Source organism: Sinohyriopsis cumingii, chromosome 3 (assembly GCF_028554795.1).
Source record: "Sinohyriopsis cumingii isolate HCF-2022 chromosome 3, ASM2855479v2, whole genome shotgun sequence".
Taxonomy (NCBI): Eukaryota; Metazoa; Mollusca; class Bivalvia; order Unionida; family Unionidae; genus Sinohyriopsis; species Sinohyriopsis cumingii.
Genome location: NC_142963.1, coordinates 68,902,363 through 68,927,244, shown reverse-complemented (window position 1 = coordinate 68,927,244; position 24,882 = coordinate 68,902,363). Strand labels below are relative to the sequence as shown.

The following is a 24,882-nucleotide window of genomic DNA, read 5'->3' as shown; positions in this document are numbered from 1 at the left end:
AATAAATAAATTTCTTTGAAAATAATGTCCAAAAATTACAAGAAATAAAAAAATTATATTGGTGTTCATAAACAAGCAGTGTCCAAAGACATAAATAAAATAAAATAAAATAATAAGCTTTTCTACTTCTTTAAGATCAGCTTTTCAGTCCAAAAAATAGAAATCAGTATTATTGATAGAGGACATTTAAGTATAGTGGAAATTGGACAAGAAATATTGAAGTTGTAAAGACTTGGAATTGTATGTTTTGTAGACAAATTGTTTAGTTTACCCACTGGGTTTAATGAACATATGCTTGACATGTGGAGTAAAGATAAACATTTGCACCTTGCTTTGCAATTAGATTGGTCAAAAGCCTATAGTAATAAGGTCAGTAGCCAATTGTAATAAGCTCAGTAGCCCATTATAATAAGGTTAGTAGCCCATTGTAATAAGGTCAGTAGCCCATTGTAATTAGGTCAGTACCCCACGGTAATAAGGTCAGTAGCCCATAGTGATAAGATCAGTAGCCAATGAATATAATAAGGTCACTAGCCCATTATAATAAGACCAGTAGCCCATAGTAATAAGGTCAGTAGCCCATTGTAATAAGGTCAGTAGCCCATTGTAATTAGGTCAGTACCCCACGGTAATAAGGTCAGTAGCCCATAGTAATAAGATCAGTAGCCATTGAATATAATAAGGTCACTAGCCCATTATAATAAGACTAGTAGCCCATAGTAATAAGGTCAGTAGCCCATGGTAATATGATCAGTAGCCCATGATAATAAGGTCAGTAGCTGATAGTAATAAGACCAGTAGCCCATAGTAATAAGGTTAGTAGCCCGTTATAATAAGGTCAGTAGCCCATTTTAATAAGGTCAATAGCCCATAGTAAAAAGGTCAGTAGCCCATTGTAATAAAGTCAGTAGCTGATAGTAATAAGGTCATTTACCCATATAAATAAGGTCAGTAGTGCATTGTAATAAAGTCAGTAGCTGATAGTAATAAGGTCAGTAACCCATTGAAATAAGGTTAGTAGTCCATATTAGTGTCTGTTATACAATAGTTGATAGCTGCTGTGCTCATCTAAGATAACTTACTGAGCTGGAGATTGTTTCCATATTATGTGTTTGGAGGTCTGAGTATGTGATGTTGTTTGCCATTCTGCCTTGGTTTGCAGAATTGCAGATATTCTATGGCTAGTGTAGCTTATTCCAGATATTACCTTGCCTCAGCAAAGTAGAGGAGTGTTGTACTACCCCTGGCACTCCCTTTATTGATCACTGTGGATGTTATTAGCATTGGTCACCAGGCATGTTTCAGCTATCATTACTGTGAAATAGAAACCAATACCAGGGCTTGTTTAGTAAAGGAGGCATTAAGCACTCTCACACTGGAAGACAATTATGCACTGCTGAACAGTCCATCCTCTCGAGGAAATTTTCAGCAGTGTGGACAAAATGGCTCAGAGATTATCAGATAATCATTACATGTCCTTTGAAAAGGTACATTTATTATGTATTGTAAGTGTTGAGTAAATGGGTCTAAATGTGAGGATGGATAACACTCAAGGTAAAGATTAACCACTTCTCCAAGCATCTGTTCACATGTACAAGTTGACAAGCTCTTTGTAAGTGAAGCAAAATTTGCATGCATTGTTCATGGCAAGCTACGTCTCTTAGTTGTAAACTTTTGCCACCAAGCACCATTTGCTGGCAATCCTTGCACAAAGATTATTAGCATAGGTCTAACCTAATGTTTCATAATTGTTCATAATGTTGAATGCAGCCCAGGTGTAGACTTGGAAGTTGTCTCCAAAGAGAAAAATCAATACTTCACGACTTTGTGGATACATTACAGACTGGAATTACATGCATTGTCAGTTATCGATTTTGGCAACAGTCAGGTCTTTCATCATTATATTCCACTCTGTTTGTTTCACCATTAAATTACTTTATTTATCATCATTCATACCATTATAATTTACATTACCTTATTTGTCATCGTTCAAGCCATCATCATTAAATTATCTGATTTATCATAATTCAAGCCATCATCATTAAATTACCTTATTTGTCATCATTCAAGCCATTGTCATTAAATTACCTGATTTATCTTAATTCAAGCCATCCCTATTAAACTACCTTTTTATCATCATTCAAGCTATTGCCATTAAATTACCTTTTTTATCATCATTCAAACCATCATTATTAAATTACTTTATCATCATTCAAGCCATCATAATCTAAATTATCTTATTTATCATCATTCAGGCCATTGTCATTAAATTACCTTATTTATCATCATTCAAGCCATCATCATCAAATTACTATGTTTATCATCATTCAAGCCATCGTCATTAAATTACCTTATTGATCATCATTCATGCCATCATCATTAAATTACCTTGTTTATCATCATTCATGCCATCATTTTTCAGTTACCTTGTTTATCATCATTCAAGTCATCATCATCAAATTACTATGTTTATCATAATTCAAGCCATCGTCATTAAATTGCCTTGGTTATCATCAATCAAGCCATCATCATTAAATTACCTTGTTTATCATCATTCATGCCATCATCATTAAATTACCTTGTTTATCATCATTCAAGCCATCATCATCAAATTACTATGTTTATCATCATTCAAGCCATCATCATTAAATTACCTTGTTTATCATCATTCATGCCATCATCATTAAATTACCTTGTTTATCATCATTCATGCCATCATTTTTCAGTTACCTTGTTTATCATCATTCAAGTCATCATCATCAAATTACTATGTTTATCATAATTCAAGCCATCATCATTACATTACCTTATTTATCATCATTCATCATCATCAAATTACTATGTTTATCATATTTCAAGCCATCATCATTAAATTACCTCATTTATCATCATTCAAGCCATCATCATCAAATTACTTTATCATCATTCAAGCCATCGTCATTAAATTACCTTATTTATCATCATTCATGCCATCATCATTAAATTACCTTGTTTATCATCATTCATGCCATCATTTTTCAGTTACCTTGTTTATCATCATTCAAGCCGTCATCATCAAATTACTATGTTTATCATAATTCAAGCCATCATCATTAAATTACCTTATTTATCATCATTCAAGCCATCATCATCAAAATACCTTATTTATCATAATTCAAGCCATCATCATTAAATTACCTTATTTATCATAATTCAAGCCATCATCATTAAATTACCTTATTTATCATCATTCAAGCCATCATCATCAAATTACTATGTTTATCATAATTCAAGCCATCATCATTAAATTACTTCATTTATCATCATTCAAGCCATCATCATCAAATTACTTTATCATCATTCATGCCAACGTCATTAAATTGCCTTGGTTATCATCATTCAGGCCATCATCATTAAATTACCTTGTTTATCATCATTCAAGCCATCATCATTAAATTGCCTTGGTTATCATCATTCAAGCCATCATCATTAAATTACCTTGTTTATCATCATTCATGCCATCATTTTTAAATTGTCTTGTTTATCATCATTCAAACCATCATTTTTCAATTACTTTGTTTATCATCATTCAAGCCATCATTTTTAAATTACCTTGTTTATCATCATTCAAGCCATCATTGATATGAGTATAGCATGGATTGTTTAAATTCTTGCGTTTTACAGCTTGGTTCCAGCCCTCTTTGAAGCTCTGATACAGCATGGGGAAGTAGCTCTGATCTCTGAAGCTCTCAACATTGTACATGATGTCCCAGAGAAGGCATTGTGTACTCTAATGGCATTCATCCTACAGTAAGAACAATTAGTTTTATTTGTTCTGGCATTGCTGTCAGATTCAATGATTCTATTACTAACTAATCATTTATTTTAGAATTAGTGTTTATTATATATTTAATTGTGCATATTAGTTTATGGCATTGTCCATTCATTAACATTTGCTTGGCAAGACCATAACTTTGCAGTACTTGGAGATATGTTTTTAATACTTGCACAAATGTATATAATGACTAAGTGGTGTGTTGCATACCATGACTAGGACCACTGCCTCATTGTCAGAATCACAGCAAGGGACAATATAATTCTGTGACTTTTGGCAATGTCTGGAATTTAAGTTTTGGACCATTTGTTATGTATATTTAATTTATATTGTGTGTTTGATTTTTGTCTACCTAACTTTTGTCATGATTGTGATTGAAGGGAGTGAATGGGGTTTTGCCTAATTGTCATGATTTTAAGCAGGACACAAGATGTTTACTAAACTTAAGTTCAAGAGTTAGTGGAATTTTCCAGAACAAACCATTGCAGGTCAAGTGGGTATTTGTATATATAAAGGTTTGGTAAGCAAGTCATTCCTGTTTCATATCAGTCTTTGGGAATCTGTGGTCAGAGTTTGCAGTTGTGTTGAGGTGTAATTTGAGAGGAATTATTTATTTAAATTATTCATTGGAATTACAAAGTGCTTATTCACTTATTGGAGTTAAACATTACTTTTGGATTATTGTCAATACATTCAAGACTACTGGTAAATCAGGGCATTCAGTACTATTTGTATGTCTGGGCATTCAAGATTATTGGTACATTAGGATATTCAAGACTGTTGGAATTCATTTGGAAAATTCTATAATTTTGGACTTGTCATAGGACACTTAGGATTATTTGGGATCTAATGCACAGTATTGTAGATGTCTCTTAAATTTTCACTTTGAAACTGAGAGAAATAAATTGTTTGGTAATTTTATTAAACTTGTTGGTTTTGCTTCTTTCTGTTACATAGTTTGAGACCTTAAGTCCTAACTTATTGAACACATTGATTATATATTAATAAAGTTTGCTCAAGTATGTATCTTGACTAGATAGTGTACCACATACCACAGTCATATATTTTTCAAGATCAAGGTCACAATGAGGGTAAACATAATTTTGTGTTGTTGTAGTTGGTTTGGGTCTAATGCCATTTCTCAGTGCAAGATAGTCTATATATGGCTGCCAGTATATCTGATTGAGGAAGAACCACAGAAACAAACCTTGGTAAAAACCGCTGGTCCATGGAAAGCTACTGGCAGCCTTCTCACATACCCACATTTGCTGAGCCCAAGACGATAACTCACCTGGACAGAGGTGAAATGGCAGCGATCAGTAAAGGCAAGCCTTTTAGACCAGTTATCCACCCAACACCCACATAGTTTTGTGATGTATTCTTGTCTGGAGTATAACTTTTGAATCACTAAAAATATTTTAATGAAACTTTACCCATAAATATGTTTTGGCGACTGGTTTTTGGTGTGTCATGTGCCACAGCAATAGCCCTTCTTCAAGATCATGGTCACAACAAGGAAAAAGTGTTTTTATCTCCTTATCCAGATTATAAATTTTGAACCAGTGAAGATATTTTTAATAAAGCTTGGCCTAAGTGTACATCATGACTAGACAGTGTGGCCTGTGCCATATATATGCCCACTACCTTAAGGTCATGGTAGTAGCAAAGAAAATGTAATTCTGGGACTTTTGTAATTGTCCAAAATATAATTTTTTTGAACCATTGAAGATATTTTAATTAAACTTTAACTAGTCATGTCACGTATTGACAGTGTGTCATATATCATAGCCACACCCACTAGTACAAGGTTAAAGTTGCAGCAAGGGAAAATGTAACTCCAGCTTGTATCATTGTCCAGATTATACCTTTGAACCACAAAGATATTTTAATGATACTTTCCCAAACCATTTATCATGATTAGACAGTGTCAGACATATATCGTGATTAGATATTATGTCACACACCATAGACTGTGTTATATTCCATATTATATCTTGATTAGACAATGTGTCGCACACCATATTATATCATGAATGGAATGTGTGTCACACACCATAGCCATGCCCCCTAGCCTCAAGGTCAAGGTCACAACAGAGGACAATATAAATCAGTGAGTTATAGACTTGTATGGGTACAACATTTGAACCAGTAATGATGTATTTTAATGAAGCTTAAGCCAGTTATGTAACTTGAGTTAACAAATTCTTGCATATACCTCCTGCCCGCAAGGTCACAACAAGGAATAATGCAAATCACTAGTCTGTTTTCTCATCCACTTTGTCACTTTTTAACTCCAACAAACATTTTGGTGACACTTTACCCTGATCCACACCTTTCATACAGTAGTTGAGTCCTTATTTCACAAGTCAAGGGCATTACTAGGGAAAAGGTTACAAGATGAGCATGTCATATCCTTTATGCATTGCTCTCATTTTTACTTCATAAAACCATAACATTAAAGCATTTTGTCTTGCTTAAGAATGGCAATAGAAGTAGCTCTTTTCTGACTGGTGGCAGTGGCAACAGAATTAACAATGTCAGGGTGCTGTATTCAGGTTTTTGAGAGTCATCTATTTTCTACGTCAGTTGCAATATTCATTTTAAACACAGGCATATTATGCCTAAATCAGCATTATTAGAGCTCTGATCTGCATGGTCTCTACAGTAATGACCTTTTCCATCTGTCCATCCATTCACACTTGTTGACTTTGCAACTGTAACCATGACTTTTGGGAAATTTTACTTTTACTGGCACTATATAGCCAGGAGGATTGTGCATACAGGCCATAAAATACACACACACGCACACACACTTAGAGAAATTGAACTTTTCCCCTTTTTTAAATTTCTACTTTTTTACAATTAGGAGGGTTCTTGACATTTGCATAAATTCACAGAGAAAATGGGGAGGTCATCCTATTCTATCATTGTGTCCTGCTTGGTCACCAGTAGATTGTGTCTGAATATGATAAGTGAATTTGTTGTAGAACAACTCTATGCCGAATTTGTTGTAGAACAACTCTATGCCCACATGTAGTCAAAATTAGTCACTTTTCTTCCCTCTTCATACACAAGAAATAGCATCGGGGTGGTGGCAAACTGCATAGTTTAAATGCTAGAGAATATGTCATATCAGCTGAGTTACTAAAAATGTATGGGAATTGGTATAGACAGAGCAGGAAATTGAAACTGGACATTTTTTTCTGAAATCTCAGCTTTCCCAGAACATCATGCTGAAACTTGTGTCAGAAAGACATAAGTTGCACTTTATGTGAAAAAAAGCATTAGACTTGTGTCAGAAAGACATAAATTGCACTTTATGTGAAAAAAAGCATTAGACTTGTATCAGAAAGACATAAATTGCACTTTATGTGAAAGAAAGCATTAAACTTGTGTCAGAAAGACATAAATTGCACTTTATGTGAAAAAAAGCATTAAACTTGTGTCAGAAAGACATAAATTACACTTTATGTGAAAAAAGCATTAGACTTGTGTCAGAAAGACATAAATTGCACTTTATGTGAAAAGAAAGCATTAGACTTGTGTCAGAAAGACATAAATTGTACTTTATGTGAAAAAAAGCATTAGACTTGTGTCAGAAAGACATAAATTGTACTTTATGTGAAAAAAGGCATTAGACTTGTATCAGAAAGACATAAATTGTACTTTATGTGAAAAAAGCATTAGACTTGTGTCAGAAAGACATATATTGTACTTTATGTGAAAAAAAGCATTAGACTTGTGTCAGAAAGACATATATTGCACTTTATGTGAAAAAAAGCATTAGACTTGTGTCAGAAAGACATAAATTGCACTTTATGTGAAAAAAAGCATTAGACTTGTGTCAGAAAGACATAAATTGTACTTTATGTGAAAAAAGCATTAGACTTGTGTCAGAAAGACATATATTGCACTTTATGTGAAAAAAAGCATTAGACTTGTGTCAGAAAGACATAGTTTGTACTTTATGTGAAAAAAAGCATTAGACTTGTCAGAAAGACATAGTTTGTACTTCATGTGAAAAAAGCATTAGACTTGTGTCAGAAAGACATAAATTGTACTTCATGTGAAAAAAAGCATTAGACTTGTGTCAGAAAGACATAGTTTGTACTTTATGTGAAAAAAAGCATTAGACTTGTGTCAGAAAGACATAGTATGTACTTTATGTGAGAAAAAGCATTAGACTTGTGTCAGAAAGACATAGTTTGTACTTTATGTGAAAAAAAGCATTAGACTTGTGTCAGAAAGACATAGTTTGTACTTTATGTGAGAAAAAGCATTAGACTTGTGTCAGAAAGACATAAATTGTACTTTATGTGAAAAAAAGCATTAGACTTGTGTCAGAAAGACATAGTTTGTACTTTATGTGAAAAAAAGCATTAGACTTGTGTCAGAAAGACATAGTTTGTACTTTATGTGAATAAAAGCATTAGAGAGCCATGTGAGAATGAGTATGCATGAGTAGAAAGCACAGAAATTTGATATTAAATTTACATTTGATAATACAGGAGTTAAAGTGCCTTCATTATTTTTTCAATTTCACTTCTTAACCATGTTTCATGTTTAGCATTGATCAGATGAATAAAATATTACCTAGTTATTAAAAATTAATAGTAAATAAATGTACCAGGAGAGCTAGTTTAGATGGTCTCTATTTCCTGAAAATAATTTTTGGCCTAATAAAGAGGTACTGTCCCCAGTGACCCACACCTTCACAGCCCCCTTCCAATCTTCTGATTTGTTTATAAAAGCCTCAGTCATCTTCTTCATAATTACATATGTACATACACATGCATGCATGCATGCATGCATGTATACATACATACATACATACATACATACATACATACATACATACATCATTGGATGCATGCATGCATACATCCATCCACCCATCCGTCTGTCCCTCCATCCATCCATCCATCCCTCCCTCCCATATTTGCTGGCCTATAAGTCAATGCAAAGTCTATGTAAAATGAGAATTTTTTTAAAAATTTTACATCCTTCACCCATATATAAGTTGATGCTGAGTATAATATGAGACCAAATTGATACCTTGGCTTTGTCAATTTCACTTTGTTTCACACAGCATCACAAATTTTATTCTTTCTGTAACTCAGTAACCTTTACAGTTGGGATCATTAAATGTAACTAGAAATACCTAATTTGTTTCACATGAAGTATTTTAAATGTATTATGTACTTTTAGCTACATATAATGACACAGACCTGAACATTTATTGAGTTACAGATAGGATAAAATTTGTGATGTTGTGTGGAATTAAACTATAATTACTTCCGGTTTCATAAATATTAAAAGTATCACTGTATGCTATTTCAGATTACCATCAATAGGGAAATTGCATCATTAATACTAAAATGCTTTCCACATTTTTTGGGGAAGAGAGCTGCGTATGTATTCCCTTGCATTTTTCTTCTTGCACTCATGATCAAAATAAAATATGGCATGAAATATGTGATAGAGAGATTTTCCAGGTCTTCGTGGTTTTTTTTCTCTCACCTTATTGCCCCAGCCTCACTAATGTGATCTGATCTGCCAAATCTTTACCTCAAACAGGTGTTAGCTTTGAAAAACCTAACTACAGCTGTAGCATACTTAATAAGCATGTAAATTCCACTACAAAGCCACATGATTCACAGTGGAAGTGATAAAACTAGACAAAATTGCTTACCTAGTGGCATTAATTGTTAATGGAATATTTTACTGCACTTTTGTACATGAGTATGGTCACAGTCATCCAGTAAGTGAACAATACAGATTACCATCTCTCTCTCTCTCTTTCTCATTCATAATGGGGCATAATTTTTATTTTATCATGAGGCGCAGTAAGAAAATTGTGATGGAATATTTGCCTTTGTCATGATTATTCATCTTCTAACTTGTCAATTCTGATGCACTCGTATCAAATTTAAACAATGTATATTGCAAACAACGTATATAACTAATGCATGCTGCTTTTGTGCAATTACATCTGATGTAAGTTAATTTTTAATACCAATGATCGTGTAATTGTTTAAAATCCTTGTCAGTGTGGGGTCCTATACACGATCTCTTCCCTAAAATGAAATGTTTTTACACATTATTATTCATACTTTTTGGAGAATTTTTATGTGACATACGATAAAGTGATTTGGATGACAGAATCCATATATAAGTCGATTCACAGTGTAAGATGAAGCGAAGATTTTCTGGTAAAAAGTATCAACTTATAGGCCTGCAAATACGGTACATACAAACATACGTACGTACGTACAGACATACATACATACATACACATGTATATACTATTTCAAATTATGCACCAAATTGATGCTTCAGTTGCCCTTATCAGCCATTTTATGTGTGAGTTGCAGAGAATATTCTGTACAAATTTATCCTATAAAATAGAAATGCATATATTTTATGAAACTTTAAAAAAGACTTGCTTTATCTTTGCTCTGTCTCACACTGAATCTTCTCATTTGTTTCTTTTGTCTTTTAGACCCGAAAATAAGTCTGTCATTGAAACTGAAGTTGATGTTGCTATGGAAACAGATTCTGAGAACGGTTGCCTTGAAGGATTGACACCACAACAAGCCCATTTAATGTATCCTTTTTAAACATTTTGTACTGACTTCATGATCTTTCCATCTCCTTTAACTTGAATAATACAGACTGTAAATAGTTCCATTCCATTACTGACCTCATGATCTTTCCATCTCCTTAATGCAGACTGTAAATAGTTCCATTCATTACTGACCTTGTGATCTTTCCATCTCCTTTAACTCGAATAATGCAGCTGTATTGCCTACAAAGCAGGAATCATTCAAGTCAGTCTGTCTTTCAAAGTACAACATTCAGTTAAGGAATCCTAATCCCAACAGTGAATAGTTATAATATCTGTTCACATTGGGTAAACAAAGATTCAGATCTGATCCTTTCAGGGAATCAAGTGGATAAAGATAAACCATAGTCCTGTATCATATGACGTACTGTTTATGAACGACATGATCCATCTAGCATAATTGTGCTTGGATAGCTGTCTGTACAGTCCCAAGTTTGAATCCTGGTTCTGGCCAGTAAAGTCCACAGCAGTTGATAAATATTTTGATGAAAGTTTTGTGATGACAACAGTGGTGCAGATCACATAATAATATTGAAGGAACAAACTTTTACAAAACTGCATTAGTACTCAATTTTTAAACAACAATTAGTATTTTTTAAGATCAGGAAAGGTACATACATGACCACATTGACATACAGTGTAGCTAATTATTTCATGAGCTTGATCTGGCCTAGGGTTGGTGAGATGTCTAAGTTGCTCATCTTTACAGATCACTCACACATCTCACCTCTGCATGAGTGAGAAAGCTTGGCAGTAGCTTCCTGTAAGTTGATGGTTCTTTCGGTGTTCATCCTCTATCATGTGTTGAAATATGGCATTAAACCCACCAAAACAAAACCAGTCATGAGCCTGATATTTCCTTTATGCCTGGGACAGATATTGTGGTACCATTGTCCATCAGTATGTTCATCTGGACATCCACCCAACACATCTTTGTTAAGTTTTGCATTTAAGTCATTTCAGACACTATGGCTGGGCATCCATATTTCAAGAACACATTGCTAATTGTTATTATTTATCAAGTCAGCAAATAATTCTTAGAATAATATTATTATTTCCCTTGTCCCAAAACTTTGCAAAATTTTATTTAGAACAAGGCTTCCTGTCCTAAAAATGACAGATCAACATAAAGTTCTATTTTTTAAGGATTGATGATGTAAGAAAAACTGCAGAAAGTACAGATGTTTATAGATAAATATGTGGAATTTTCCATCCATTCTCCTTAAACCATAGAGATAGCACAGTATATTTATGTTTCTTCTTTAAGTACTTTCCCCAATTACATTAAAGTTAGAAAGTAAGCTCTGCTACCTCCCAAATCCAGCCCTTCCAAAAACTTCTTTTATTTATCATATAGACAAAGGGCAGTAACTCTTGCCCATTACCTTCCTTTGCACAAGATGGCACTAGATTTGAACTTTAATCCAGTACTGGCAACATAACATTAAAAGCTTCATGAAAATCCTGTGAATTTCTCTGTGATTTTCAACCAGCCATCAAGAATTTTGGTATTATAGCTTCTGTTTTTGAACATCATAATTGATGCAGACACTATTTATACTGCTCAATCTCGCCTGTTAAAGATTCCATTAAAAATTTGGTGTGACTGGTGTGAAAGAACAATTTACAGTTTATGAAAATATTGTTTTTAATTTTTGAAAACATATATTGTAACAATAATAAAGTTTAGACTCATTCATCCTGAACCTTATATTTCCTTGACGTAGACAGTAAATGTGTTCTGAGGATGCCATTCAGTGACGTATTTCTTCTGGAATGTTTACGCTCTCTTGCTTTCAGGGATGTTCTTGTAAGTACATGTTAGAAATTTAATTGAGTTCATTTATAGCGGCACAATGTTCATAATTTTCATCCTCACCTTTAATTATGAAAATGTAAGAATAATTATATTCAGATGATCATACCTTTTTGTGTCCATTATTATATGTCTGAAATCCACACAAACTGCGAACAGCATAGACCCAGATCTGCCGTCATATAATCTGCCCACAAATCAGGGTCTTTGCTGTTTCTCTGTTGATGATTTCAAGTAGTATTGACCCTAATTTGCAGGCCCAGTATAATATATAGCTTGTCAAAATGCTTTTAATTTTGAATCATTTCTAGCCACATTTGATGATACTAAAAAGTTTATGATTTATAAGTTAAGTCAATCATTCTTTTTTTCCTCATATGTATGATAAAATTATAAGGTCATAAGTGATATATTTATCTGCCATACATGCCAGAAAATTAACATCATCTTGGTTTTTAATGTAAAAATGTCAGTTATCTCACCATTAGTATTTTCATTATTACCACTGATATGAAATAGGGATATCCCACCATCCAGTTATGAATTCATACACAAGCTTTATGGTTCCTGCATACAAATTTTGACTCGTTTGATGAAGTTTCATAATCACACGTCGATGAATACAATTAACAATGTTAGTGTCACAAATTATTTCTGTTACATCTATAGAAGTTAAATCTTCAATACATTTTCTGTTATTAGATCTGTTTTTTCTTGTTTGAACTTGGGCATATTATGACAAGGAATTCATCCATTATCTTTCATTTTTCTATTCAGAAACTCCTTCAGTGTCTGTGCAGCTTGATAGAAGACAATTCATTTAATTTGCCAGAGGAGAAAGAGAAGTCTGCTACACCATCTAACAAAAATGTAAGTAAATTGACAGGAAATCAAATTAGATATTGCTTCTGAGATTTTGTAGCTTTTTACAGGCGAGAAAACACCATGTTTACTAATAACTGGTGTCAGATTAGCATCAGTATTTTAAGATTTTGCATAGTATTTTAAGATCTTGCATAGAATTTTAAGATCGTGCATAGTATATTAAGATCGTGCATAGTATATTAAGATCTTGCATAGTATTTTAAGATGTTGCATAGTATTTTAAGATGTTGCTATTTTAAGATCTTGCCTAGTATTTTAAGATCTTGCATAGCAGTTTAAGATCTTGCATAGTATGTTAAGATCTTGCATAGCATTTTAAGATCTTGCATAGTATGTTAAGATCTTGCATAGCATTTTAAGATCTTGCATAGTATTTTAAGATCTTGCATAGCATTTTAAGATCATGCATAGTATATTAAGATCTTGCATAACATTTTAAGAACTTGCATTGTATTTTAAGATCTTGCATAGTATTTTAAGATCTTGCATAGTATTTTTAACTTGCATACTTTATTACCTGTATCCATGTCAAAATTAATTTAAAAAAAATAATTTGAAGCCCTTATCAGTTTGTTATTGTTGTTGTGGGGTTTAACGCCATATTTCAGCACACGATAGGCTATGCATGGCAGCCAGTATTAATGGTGGAGGAAGAACCCGGGAAAACCCTGGGAAGAACCACCGACCCACGAGAAGCTACTGGCAAGCTTTCTCACATACCCACGTTAGCCGAATCCTAGACTCAAACCCACGCAGACAGAGGTGAGATGGCAGTGATCCGTAACGGAGAGTGCTTTAGACCACTCGGCCACTCGGGGCCCCCTCATCAATTTGAACTATTTATCCGTCAAGTTAACATGGATTCATTTGGGTCAAGTCAGAAGAGAAATTGGTGTTCACTCACATTTGTGTTTCTACTAGTGTATACATGAATACATAGAGACAGTTTATTTACATCACATCTATTATCCACATTTTAAAATCTAAACTTTAGTTTATAGTGTTCACAAAATACACTTCCATCACTCAAAACCTGTGCAGCAAAAATAGGCAACCAGTTAGCTGTATATTGATAGATAGAATTTAGTTATGTTCACTACTGGACTGTACTTAGAAAACTAGATTTGTGACATTTGGTATGACTGGTCAGTTTTAAACAAGACAGTGATTCTTCACTGTAAAGTACTTCATTATAGCACATACCCTCATACAACACAGACATGTTTATTTATTTGAGTTATAAGACTTAATTTTATAATGCAGTACAGTAATGGACTTTCATGTTGTCTTTATTCATGCCCATGTACCTTCAAGTCAAGCCAAAACTTGTGGCAGAGAAAATGTCACTGAATCCATAGGCCATAAAGAAATTGTTCAGAAAAAACAATGACACTCTGCAATGTTAAGAATATGTTTTAAACGTTATTTCTATTTACTTCATGCAAAAATAATAATAACAAATATGGATCCTCACTTTATCACAGATAAACAAGTGGTGATTAACTGAAGGTATATTTAATCAACACACCTGTTTATTATGGCACCTGAGGATTGTCCATGATCTAATGTGATAATATGTTGCTCTGCTTGTATCACTTATATACTGACAACACACAGATGGAAAAAAACCAGATGTACATTAAATAAAGACTTGTTTTTTATCTCTAAGCGCACTGATTAGGGAAGAACAGTGACTTACAGACTATTTTGACAGTTTATTTTATGTGTGCCAGAGGGCCACTGGCTAAGAACATATATTTTCTTGCTCAGTCTGAAAAAAACACTAAATAATGTACACCTTGCAATTGTATTTCCCTTCCTGGTTTCACTTTAGTAAAAGTGTCTATTTAAAAATGAAGTGCCATTATGGGAATAAAATGAGTAAGTTTTCTTATAATCTTGCACTTGTCATTCATGTATCCTCTTGTCTATTCTTTTTCGAGTGTCAGTTCATATACCTAGTAATTCAGTTATTTGTCTCTGTTCATTCATTCATTTTTTTTAATTATTTCTTCATTCATCCATTTTTACATCTTCTCTTTCCTTTAGACTCTTCTCTGCAACTATATTTGTTTATTCATTCATTTTTTTGTGCATTCCTGTTTGATCACTGACTGGTGAAATAGAACGCTGAACATTATTAATAACAATCTAAATAATAATTATTGAAACAAATTAAAGCACAGTGTTATGGTTAAATTGATACAGTGTGTGTGATTTGGATTTTTTATGTAGCTTTAAAAATTTCGCAGTCACATTGCTTTGATGTCTGCAGTGTGGCAGTTTATAGTGATGCCTAGCACTTGGGCATCATGCCACAGACATTTAGCATCATGTCCCACCTAGTCACATTATCCTGACATCAGGCCAACCAGTCCTAACACTAATCTCTTAATGCTGAGTGCCTAGCAAGGCAGCTGTTAGTACCATTTTTATAAGTCTTTGGCATGATGAAACCATTGATGAATATTGTTTTTTAATATGATCGGAATTAGTAGCTCTCAGACTACTTATTTTTTTAATAGCAATTTTGCACATAATACCTTCTCTCTCTTTCTTTCCCCCACCCCCAAATGATGGTATTGGTCCTGGCTTACAGTCTTATTTAACTTGTCAAAAAACAATAAAAAGGTTTGTCTTAATATAAGTTCTTGTTTACATGAGAATCTCTTTGCAACTAAAGACAGTTTCTCATGAAGAATGCTACTGTTTTTGTGGAGGTAGTCCATACATGCCAACCATTACGCTTTTGGCGTAATCATTACACTTTTTTCACTAAATTACGCCTTACGCGTAAACGTATATGGATTACGCTTTTTCAGTATATCCACCTTCCAAAAAAAATCAATTGTTTGTTTTCTTGTTTTTATTAACATCCCATTAATCCCACAGACCGTATTTTAGAAAAGATGGCTTTTACGTAACTAGAATATAAGAGTACGCTTGTCCATGCACTTTCCTAACAGTATTATGTTCTATTTATAGCAACTCTTCTATTACCAAGAAACATGCTGGTTCTACTTTCAAACTTTCGACCTCGTATTCTATTTATAGCAGCTGTATGGCTTAGTGAGGAGAGAACAGACTGGTTTTCTAATTTTTAATCTTTACTCGCAGATTCTTTTTTTCTATTTTATATTTAGTACAGAACCAGTCTATAGGTATTTGGCACTAAAGAGTATAATTTATTTTAGTTGATGCGTGTATGAGAGCAAAAATATCTACTTTCCAATAATTTCACAGATGGATTAGAAAAAGGCAAAAAATAAATGAAACAAAAAATAACTGAATCCTCCAAAGATGAGGACAGGGCAGCATCTCGTGACGTCTATTGCCGACCATATGGAAAGAATTTTACTATTTGGCGCTAAAAGTCTTCAGATGTATTCTAGTCAATGTTTGTGTTAGAGCACACGTGTTTTCAAAGAATTTTGCAGGTGGATCAGAAAAAGACACAAAAAAAAGAAAAAAGAATCCTTCAAAGATGAATAAATGAATGGCATAATACAGTGTTCCATTCTTGGGCACAGAGGCTCATATCATTGCTTAAAATTGACCTGTCATAAGCAACGAAACGAGTCCCTGTGTTCTAGGGCAGCATCATGCTCATTGCAGTCTGTGCAGAAACGATTTTAATATTTGGCATGGTGGTAAATTTGACATGGAGAAACACTTGAAAACAAAGAAACACATCAAATTAGCTCATCTCACGAACTCCAATACTAAGGTAACTTCTTATTTACAGCAGAACTAAAGTGCGGACATGAATGTTATAAATGCAGAGGTGTTATTTACCGAGTTCTTAATAGAAAGATAATGAAGATCTTGCTGTTGGTTACAGAAGCAAGAGAATTCATAGAACACAATTCTACTCTTGCTGTGAAGGTGTTTTATGATAATGTTAGAGATTATTATGCTACAGCCTGTGATTACATGCTCCAGAAATTCCCATATGGAGATGAAGTGCTTTTAAATGCTTCAGTTGCTGATGTAAATGAGAGACAGACAAAAAGCTTCAAAAGTGTTAGATTCTTTGTCAAGAGATATCCCTTACTATTGCCATCCTTGTCTACCTTGGATCATCTGGAAGGAGAATTAATGAAGTATCAAGTTGGGATTCTGCCTGACAATATACTTAATGCAGATAGAGTTGATGTGCAGTAGCACCTTATTTCCCAGCTAAAAGACACAATCACTGGAAGATATAAATTTCCTCTTCTTTATCAGGTTATGAAAGGAATATTGGTTCTTTACCATTCTAATGCTGACTGTGAGAGATTGTTCAGTATTGTTAACAAAAATAAAAGTGAATTCAGATCCAGGCTCAGTAACCCAATACTTTGTGCTCTACTGGCGTGCAAAACATTCATGGTCTCAGCTGGTACAAAGTGTTTTAAAATGCAACGTTAAAATCTGTTGTTTTGTAATAGCTAAAAGTGCTACATATGAAAACTTGAAGCAGTAAAGGATGTTAAAAGATGAGAGGGGCAAATAAATCATTGTTTATTGAATTTTTAGCATGTTATATGTGGATTCCTCTTTTTCTGCTTGGATTCCTCTTTTTGTCCACTTGGATTACACTTTTTCCTCATCAGGGGTTGGTCAAGTATTTTGAAAAGGCCATACAGTGATTTGACATTCATTGTTGTTTATATTGTTTCTTTTCTTTTAAGGATTAATATAAAACTCACTGTTCACTTTCTATTCTAATGAAATTTGCAGCCACATGTTTGATATGTGTCCTATAAAAGCATTGAAGGCAATATTATCAGACTTTTCTGCCAAGTATGTTTTACATGAGACAAAAGTAACAACAATGAAAGCAGCATTCATTCCAATTTTTTTATGAGAAGTTATATTATTCATCATATGATTGGTGGGCCTCAAATGGCCAAGTGGTCTAAAGCGCTCACCTTTCTGGATCACTGCCATCTAACCTATGTCTGTGTGGGTTTGAATCTCAGGCTTGGCTAATGTGGGTACGTGAGAAAGTCTGCCAGTAGCTTCTTGTGGGTCAATGGTTCTTCCGGGTTTTTTCCATGGTTCTTCCTTCACCAGTTATACTGGCCACCATGTATAGCCTATCTTGTGCTGAAAAATGGCATTAAACTCTACACAAAAACAACAACAAATAAATGGTTGATGATTGTTTCAAATGTTTTTTATATGATTGACATATGTAAAGTGTTTACCTCAGTTCATTCAAACAATTATAAAAGTGAAAACATAAACACTTCTTCTAAATTAATTTTGTAACTCTGCCATTTTGAAGGCATACTTCCAGTATAAAATTATTTCTCTTCAACTGCTTACACCATTGCTCCTATCTCTTTTTGTTTGCAAGTATGTTTACTACAGAAAAACACATTTTTCTTGTATGTGAAACATTTATTTATTCAATTGTTCATATATTCATTCATTTTGCTTGTTTGTTAAACCTGATTTGCTAAAATATGCCCTTCTCAAATGCAGTATACCTTGTTTTCATGTCTTCATGAAGAGGGTAATCAAGTGAGATAGCATTGTGAAAGTTCTGTATTTTATGGCCTCTAAGAACCTTGCAAAAGAGGACCTTATGTGTTATCAAAGAAGCAAATTGTTTAAGATTACATCACAGAATTTATACAAAACTTTGTGTGGAAGTAAACAGTTTATGGAAATTATCACCAGTTTGGAAGATATTTTTCTTTTATCAATAATAATAATAAATGCCCAGAGTTATTGTGTAGAAGTTTCAATTTTTATTCCTAAATTTATTTGCTATTTAAGATTGAAGATGTCCTTATCGCTACTTGTACATATCAAGTGTCAGGAGCTAGTACAGTTAGAAAGATACGCCTAACATACTCCGGTGCATTCTTTTATAGAAGTTATAAAATATTTATCTAAATACTTGTTTTTTTCTACTTCTTATGACGGCAGTTAAGTGATGCCTAGATAAATGTATTAATTTTCTAATTTCAGATTGTTGATTGGTTGGGTTTGCTGATTGATAGTCACATGACCCAGCTAGTTATCTCACCTGATGCACATGTTTTGCTTTTGAATCTGCACAATGTTGTACAGTCTCAGGTAAGTTTTACTTTTATCAACCATGGGTAATTTATTTCTCAAAACTTCAAACACTTACTCTGTAAGCAAGGGAAGTCATGAAATTCTTGATTAACTAGTAGCATGTCAAACAGAATCTAGGATCAGCATTTTGTTAATCATCCATTTCAAGGACATATTAGAAGATCATTTAAACTGCGTAAATATAAAGAAACTGTACAATCAGAATAGGTAAAGACATGTTTTATGCCATACATCTAATTATTATTCATTTTCATGGGAGAATTTTGTGCATATATCTCAGATATGCTAACAATATTGATGTGGAGAAAAAGAATCGTGTATTTGCTTTAATTTTAAATTTACCAAAAAAATTACAAGCAAAAAACTAAAAGCAACAAAAACTTTAATAATTGAAAGAACAGTTTCAAAGACTATCAAATCTTTTAATATTTATATTATTAATATTATTATTATTATTATTATTATTATTATTATTATTATTATTATTGTAGGTTGAGTTCTGTGAAGAATTAGCTGTTGTTGAAGCGCTACTTGCACAGCTGAAGGAAAAGAGTTCCCTGCCACAGAAACAAAGGGTCGGGCAATATTGTATAGAAGTTTTGCATGTGTACTGAAAGTCAAAAATAAAAACAAACTAAAATGACTGGATTTCAACAGTGTTCCTTTTTCATGTGGAAGTTACATTTACACATTTAGGATTTTTTCAAATGATGTTTTATCATAATTTGAGTTTTAAGTGCCCTAAATAACATGACAGCAATGATTAGTGTTTATAAAATACATAATAATTATGAGGTTACTGTGTCCTGCATTCAGCATTTCCTCAGATACAGTTACTCCAGACAAGTTCATATTTCAAGAGAAATATTTCTTTATGTTCTTAAGCTTTAAACAGAACTCGTGAAACACTTTTCCTGTCAAGAAATTTATTCATTTGCTTGGTGATAGCATTTTTTATTGGAAAGCTTAAACTTCTGATTTTAATGCTGAATAATGGATTCATCAGTTGCTATAATTTATGGAATTTATTAATACCCTCTCTTCATAAAAATCATAATACATAAAAATCAGATACTTTGAAATACTCATGCAGAAGTGTTCTTGAATTAGAAAATTAGATTTGCGTGTGCAAAAACAGAAAATATTGCCAAATTATTTATGAATGACAGTAAGAGATTGAAATCTATTGCAATTTGCCCAGATTTTTATATCTATTAGTCTTTATCCTCATATTTTGATGTTTTTTAATGGAATAAAAAAAAAAAGAAATTCACATTTCAAACAACTGTGAATACAGTTTATTATTTAGATGTATCAAACAAAAAATGCATTACTTGTTAAGTGTATGTATAATCATAGAAAAACTTAAATAATTACTAATTTTGAATTAGTAATTAGGTGAGACATCAAAGAGAAAACTGGCATGTTTATAGTTATTGCTGCTAAAGCAGCAAATATTTTTGTCTTTGTATTACAGTCTTTTACTTCTTACTTATTTCTGTCACAGTCATTATGATCTCTTACACAGCTGAGTGAGAACTGGATAAAAGGAAATGATCACCCTTTATAATATATCGTGCAGAGAAGACTTTTGATCATTTCTACCTTAAAGATAATTGTTTTCTTGATTGAGAATAATTTCTTATTCTTCAGTCCACCCTTCTATTGTTATTTTTACCAGTAAGAACAAGGAAGTGATGTATGTGACTATTAAGAATGAAGAATAAGTGATTTCTTGTCATTACAGTACTGTATATACTCAATATAATTTGAGTCAAACTGCAAACAACAAAGATCCTGATCTGCCATAGCATAACACACCTGCAGACCAGAATTTATTCTACTGATTACTCCTAACAGACTGCACAGACCCAGATCTGCTGGCACATTAAGCAACAACATGTCTAGGTCTGCAGTTGGACTTGACTGAGTATATTTGGTATATAGTGCTATTCATGAACAGCAGGACAAGAGAATTACAGCTTCTAATCCTTCATCAGCATTGTTATTAAGTTCATCTCTGGCACAAGCATGACAGTTTGTGCAATGTATCATTGCAGAGCAAGAGATAGAGGGTCTAACTATGTTAGGTGAGACCTTTTGAGCATTTGTGTGTGAGAGAGAGAGAAAGGGAATATGCAAGTATTGATTACTTGGTTAAAGCTAAATACTTTAATCACGCTTCAAACATTCTGTATTCATAATATGTACTGTATATAAACCTTTCTATATATGCATCTCCATCATTTTTATTTATTTCTTCTTCTGATATGTTACTTGATGATAATATGATATGAGTATGACTTCCAACCTCACAAATCCAGCCCTCCTAAGCTAACAATGATAGCTAAAAATTGTCTGCCTAGGTAGTTAGCATGGTAACACAGTCTTTAGAGACCATGTAAAGCTAATGTCGAGAATTTCTTGTATTCAGCTATAGAGATTTCATCTCAAGGAATTATACTCCATCTATATTTACAACTATCTCTTGCTCTTTTCTATTCACGACAAAGTTTTAGGTTGCAAGTTATGAATGTTGATCACCCATCTGTAGTTACCTGATGTCTTCAATAGTACACGCATTCAACACATTGTTTTGCACAATCAATTATAGACCTTTAAGTCACGCATGTAATTTGTTTTCTGAACAAAATTATGATTGTTTCACATCTTGGTTATTTCTAAACAACATTGCATGCATGTTTCCTGTATAGAATTTGACTTATTTTCAGATAGATACAGCCAAGTTTCTATAGATGGTGTTTAGTTAAATATTATCTACTTGGATACTTATAATGATATTATCAGTACAGGCGATCACTTGGATCCTTACTTTATTGGTCATTTTCAACAAAATAGCATAGTAGTCCAGTGATGTCCATTTCTTGAGGTTATACAGCAACACTTGACTGGATACATCTGTATAAATATTGTCTTGCTCTATTTATATTTAGTGAATTTAGAATATGGGTAGCAGTGTAAACACCTAAAGGGCATGTATGATAAATATGTCAAATACACTCTGTAAAGATGGAGAATAAGTGGGCTACAATATTGGGATAGCCAATCTAAGTCGAAAGTGAAAGCAGATAAACGCATTTCAGGAGGTATCAGTAGCATCGATAGTGACACCTTGGTCAATAAATTCCTGATCGACAAGTCTGGCAATGCAGAGGGCTCACCAGTCAAAAGGTAAATCAGTAGATCCCTTTTTTCTGTAGCTACGCATACAGACCCAGCTCTAGACCTTTTTTAGCAGTACCAATAGTCCTGATGCTTCAAGACACCAGTGGCCAGTCTCTTATCCCTGCCAGATATGAGCCAGATCAGGATCATGGTAGTCCAACTCAGATACCATCTTACACGATACAAATAGGGACCTGTCTTGTCATAACCTGTCCCAGGGCAAGGAACTTGACAATGTTAAGGAGATAGGATTGCCCTGTTCCATCATGATCAGATTCTTATCATCTGAATCCTACTGCACGAGGTCAGCAGCAAAGTTGATCTTACCTTCAATGTAAAACGAGGAAACCTTTTTGCCTAATATTCCTTCCCATTTTCAGAACACCGGCACTCTTATGGATCACCTATTATAGTTCCACAAAGCACCCTGTTCACTCCAGGACGGTTTAGCGCCTCAATACCCACTTGATATGGAATCACCTTGATCAAGAGTAAGGAATGAGTCTTTATTTTAATCAAGAAATACCAACTATCATTTAAAATATTAATGCAGTATGGTTGAGTGGCAGAATTACTGTTGTTTTGAGAGGCATTTACAGGACACTAGTGTCAACAGACTTTCTTTTTAGAGCAAAAACTACCATCGAGTTTCATTAGAGCACTTTTTAGGACAAATATGCCAGTATTTGAAGCACACAAGTCCTAGCAGTAGACAGATATTGCAGGTCTGGAAATGTCAGAACCCTTTTCAGTAAGAATGGAAGGAAAGCACTATAATGACACACAACATTAATTCCAGAATATAGTTGCTATAGTTCAATATTTAACTTGGTCTCAATGGCAGTTTTTCAGCAAGCACAAAATGGCTTTTCCTTTCCCACAGTGAGACCCACCAGACATGTAGAAGTCTGTCTGATGAATAAAACATGTACTGAAAAGGGAATCACAGCAAAGCAGTGCTCATCATTTCCACCTTTTTAAAAGAGTGTCACAAAGCCAAATTGAGATCACAGCCATTTTCTTCCAACCTTTCTTTTAATCTTGTGGGGGAAGTACGTAAGATAGCCACCACAGAAATAAATTGACTAAAAGAACAGGCTACTAATGACACATAAGAGGGTTTGGTGATCCTTATGACATAACCAGGTTTTGTAGCCAAGAACCTGTTTCCATCAGTGGGCAATCAGAGAGTATCCCCATGGTGTCCACACATAGGGGCAAGGGAGAACACTTGACCCCTCTCCCTTACCCCACCATTACACCTCTAAACATGTTTTAGCCTACATCCTTAAAACTTAATAACTGTCCACTACATGAACCATATTGATTTCTGGGTTAAAGCACAAAGGTCAGGGTCACAGATTCATTGATGAAAAATAGTTTCCACAAGATAATTTGAGTTCTTCACCATCTACAGTTAACAAACTGGATAGTTTGCACTTACAGTAAGGAAAGAGTCTGTTGATTTTGGGGGTCAAAAACTTAAAGGCCAAAATCACTGACTCAGAAAAGTAAAATGGTTTCTATACAATGTCATCTGTGCTCTGCCATCTGTAGTTACCTAACTTTGTGCATTCATTTTGAGTTGATAGGTCAGTGATCAAGGTCAGTGTGACTTTAAAGAAAAAATGGTTTAAACAAATTAACATGAGTTTTCCATGTTCTCAGTTTTATGATCCAAAGGTCAAGGTCACAGTGACAAAAATGGTTTCTGCACAATAAAATTAGTTCTGCATTATTTATCTTGACCAAACTGTGTGGATGGCTTGAACTTGGGGTACAGATGAACCCTATTTGTTTCAGGTTGAAAAGATCCAAGTCAGCGTGACTGAAAAAATAAAAATGATTGCAGAACAATTATATCAGTTTGGGATTCATATTTTGACCAAACTTTCTGACTTGCACTTGATTTGGGCATTGAAGGGTCAGAATTCAAGGCAGCTGACTGAAAGAAGAAATACATTTTGGCACAATGACATCAGTTCTATACCACAGACTGGGATCAAACTTTGTGGATGGATTACACTTGGGGTAAGAAATAAGCTAATTGATTTTAGTGTTTAAAGATCAGAGGTTATGGGCAATGACAAAAAGAAAGGTGTTTCTGCAAAACATGTATATTATCAGCATGAAATCCTTTTGAGCAACATTTTCTCCCAGAAAGGCACGGAAAACTATTTTATTTTAGTTATATACCACACTATATACAATATACTGCAGTAGTGCATAGGGTAATTTAAATGATTAGAACATAGCAAAGCTAGCATGTCTTCAAAAAATAGCATTCAAGCTAATATCAGACCAAACAGAAAATGGGGAAAACTTTGCTAGTTAAAAATATTACCTTTTAAGACTGAATCCATTTGAGAAAAACAGTTAATGTACAAGATATCCAATACTAATGCTCCTGTCTATTTACAGCCATCCTGGTAACACTCCCTATCTGAAATCCATGTCTACCAAATAGTAGCAAATTACCAA

At 33.6% G+C, this 24,882-nt stretch overlaps 1 protein-coding gene across 1 annotated transcript in view; it reads left to right on the top strand.

Annotated features, from left to right (window-relative positions):
* LOC149803046 (nucleolar protein 11-like) overlaps positions 1-19,858 on the top strand; it is a 50,678-nt gene extending 30,820 nt beyond the window's left edge. The window contains exons 11-16 of the mRNA XM_089952602.1: positions 3,664-3,789; positions 10,317-10,421; positions 12,171-12,249; positions 13,033-13,125; positions 19,105-19,212; positions 19,707-19,858. Coding sequence (XP_089808728.1) covers positions 3,664-3,789; positions 10,317-10,421; positions 12,171-12,249; positions 13,033-13,125; positions 19,105-19,212; positions 19,707-19,829 — 634 coding nt within the window. The 3' untranslated portion in view covers positions 19,830-19,858. The remainder of the gene's footprint in view (positions 1-3,663; positions 3,790-10,316; positions 10,422-12,170; positions 12,250-13,032; positions 13,126-19,104; positions 19,213-19,706) is intronic.
* The last annotated feature ends 5,024 nt before the right edge of the window (positions 19,859-24,882 follow it).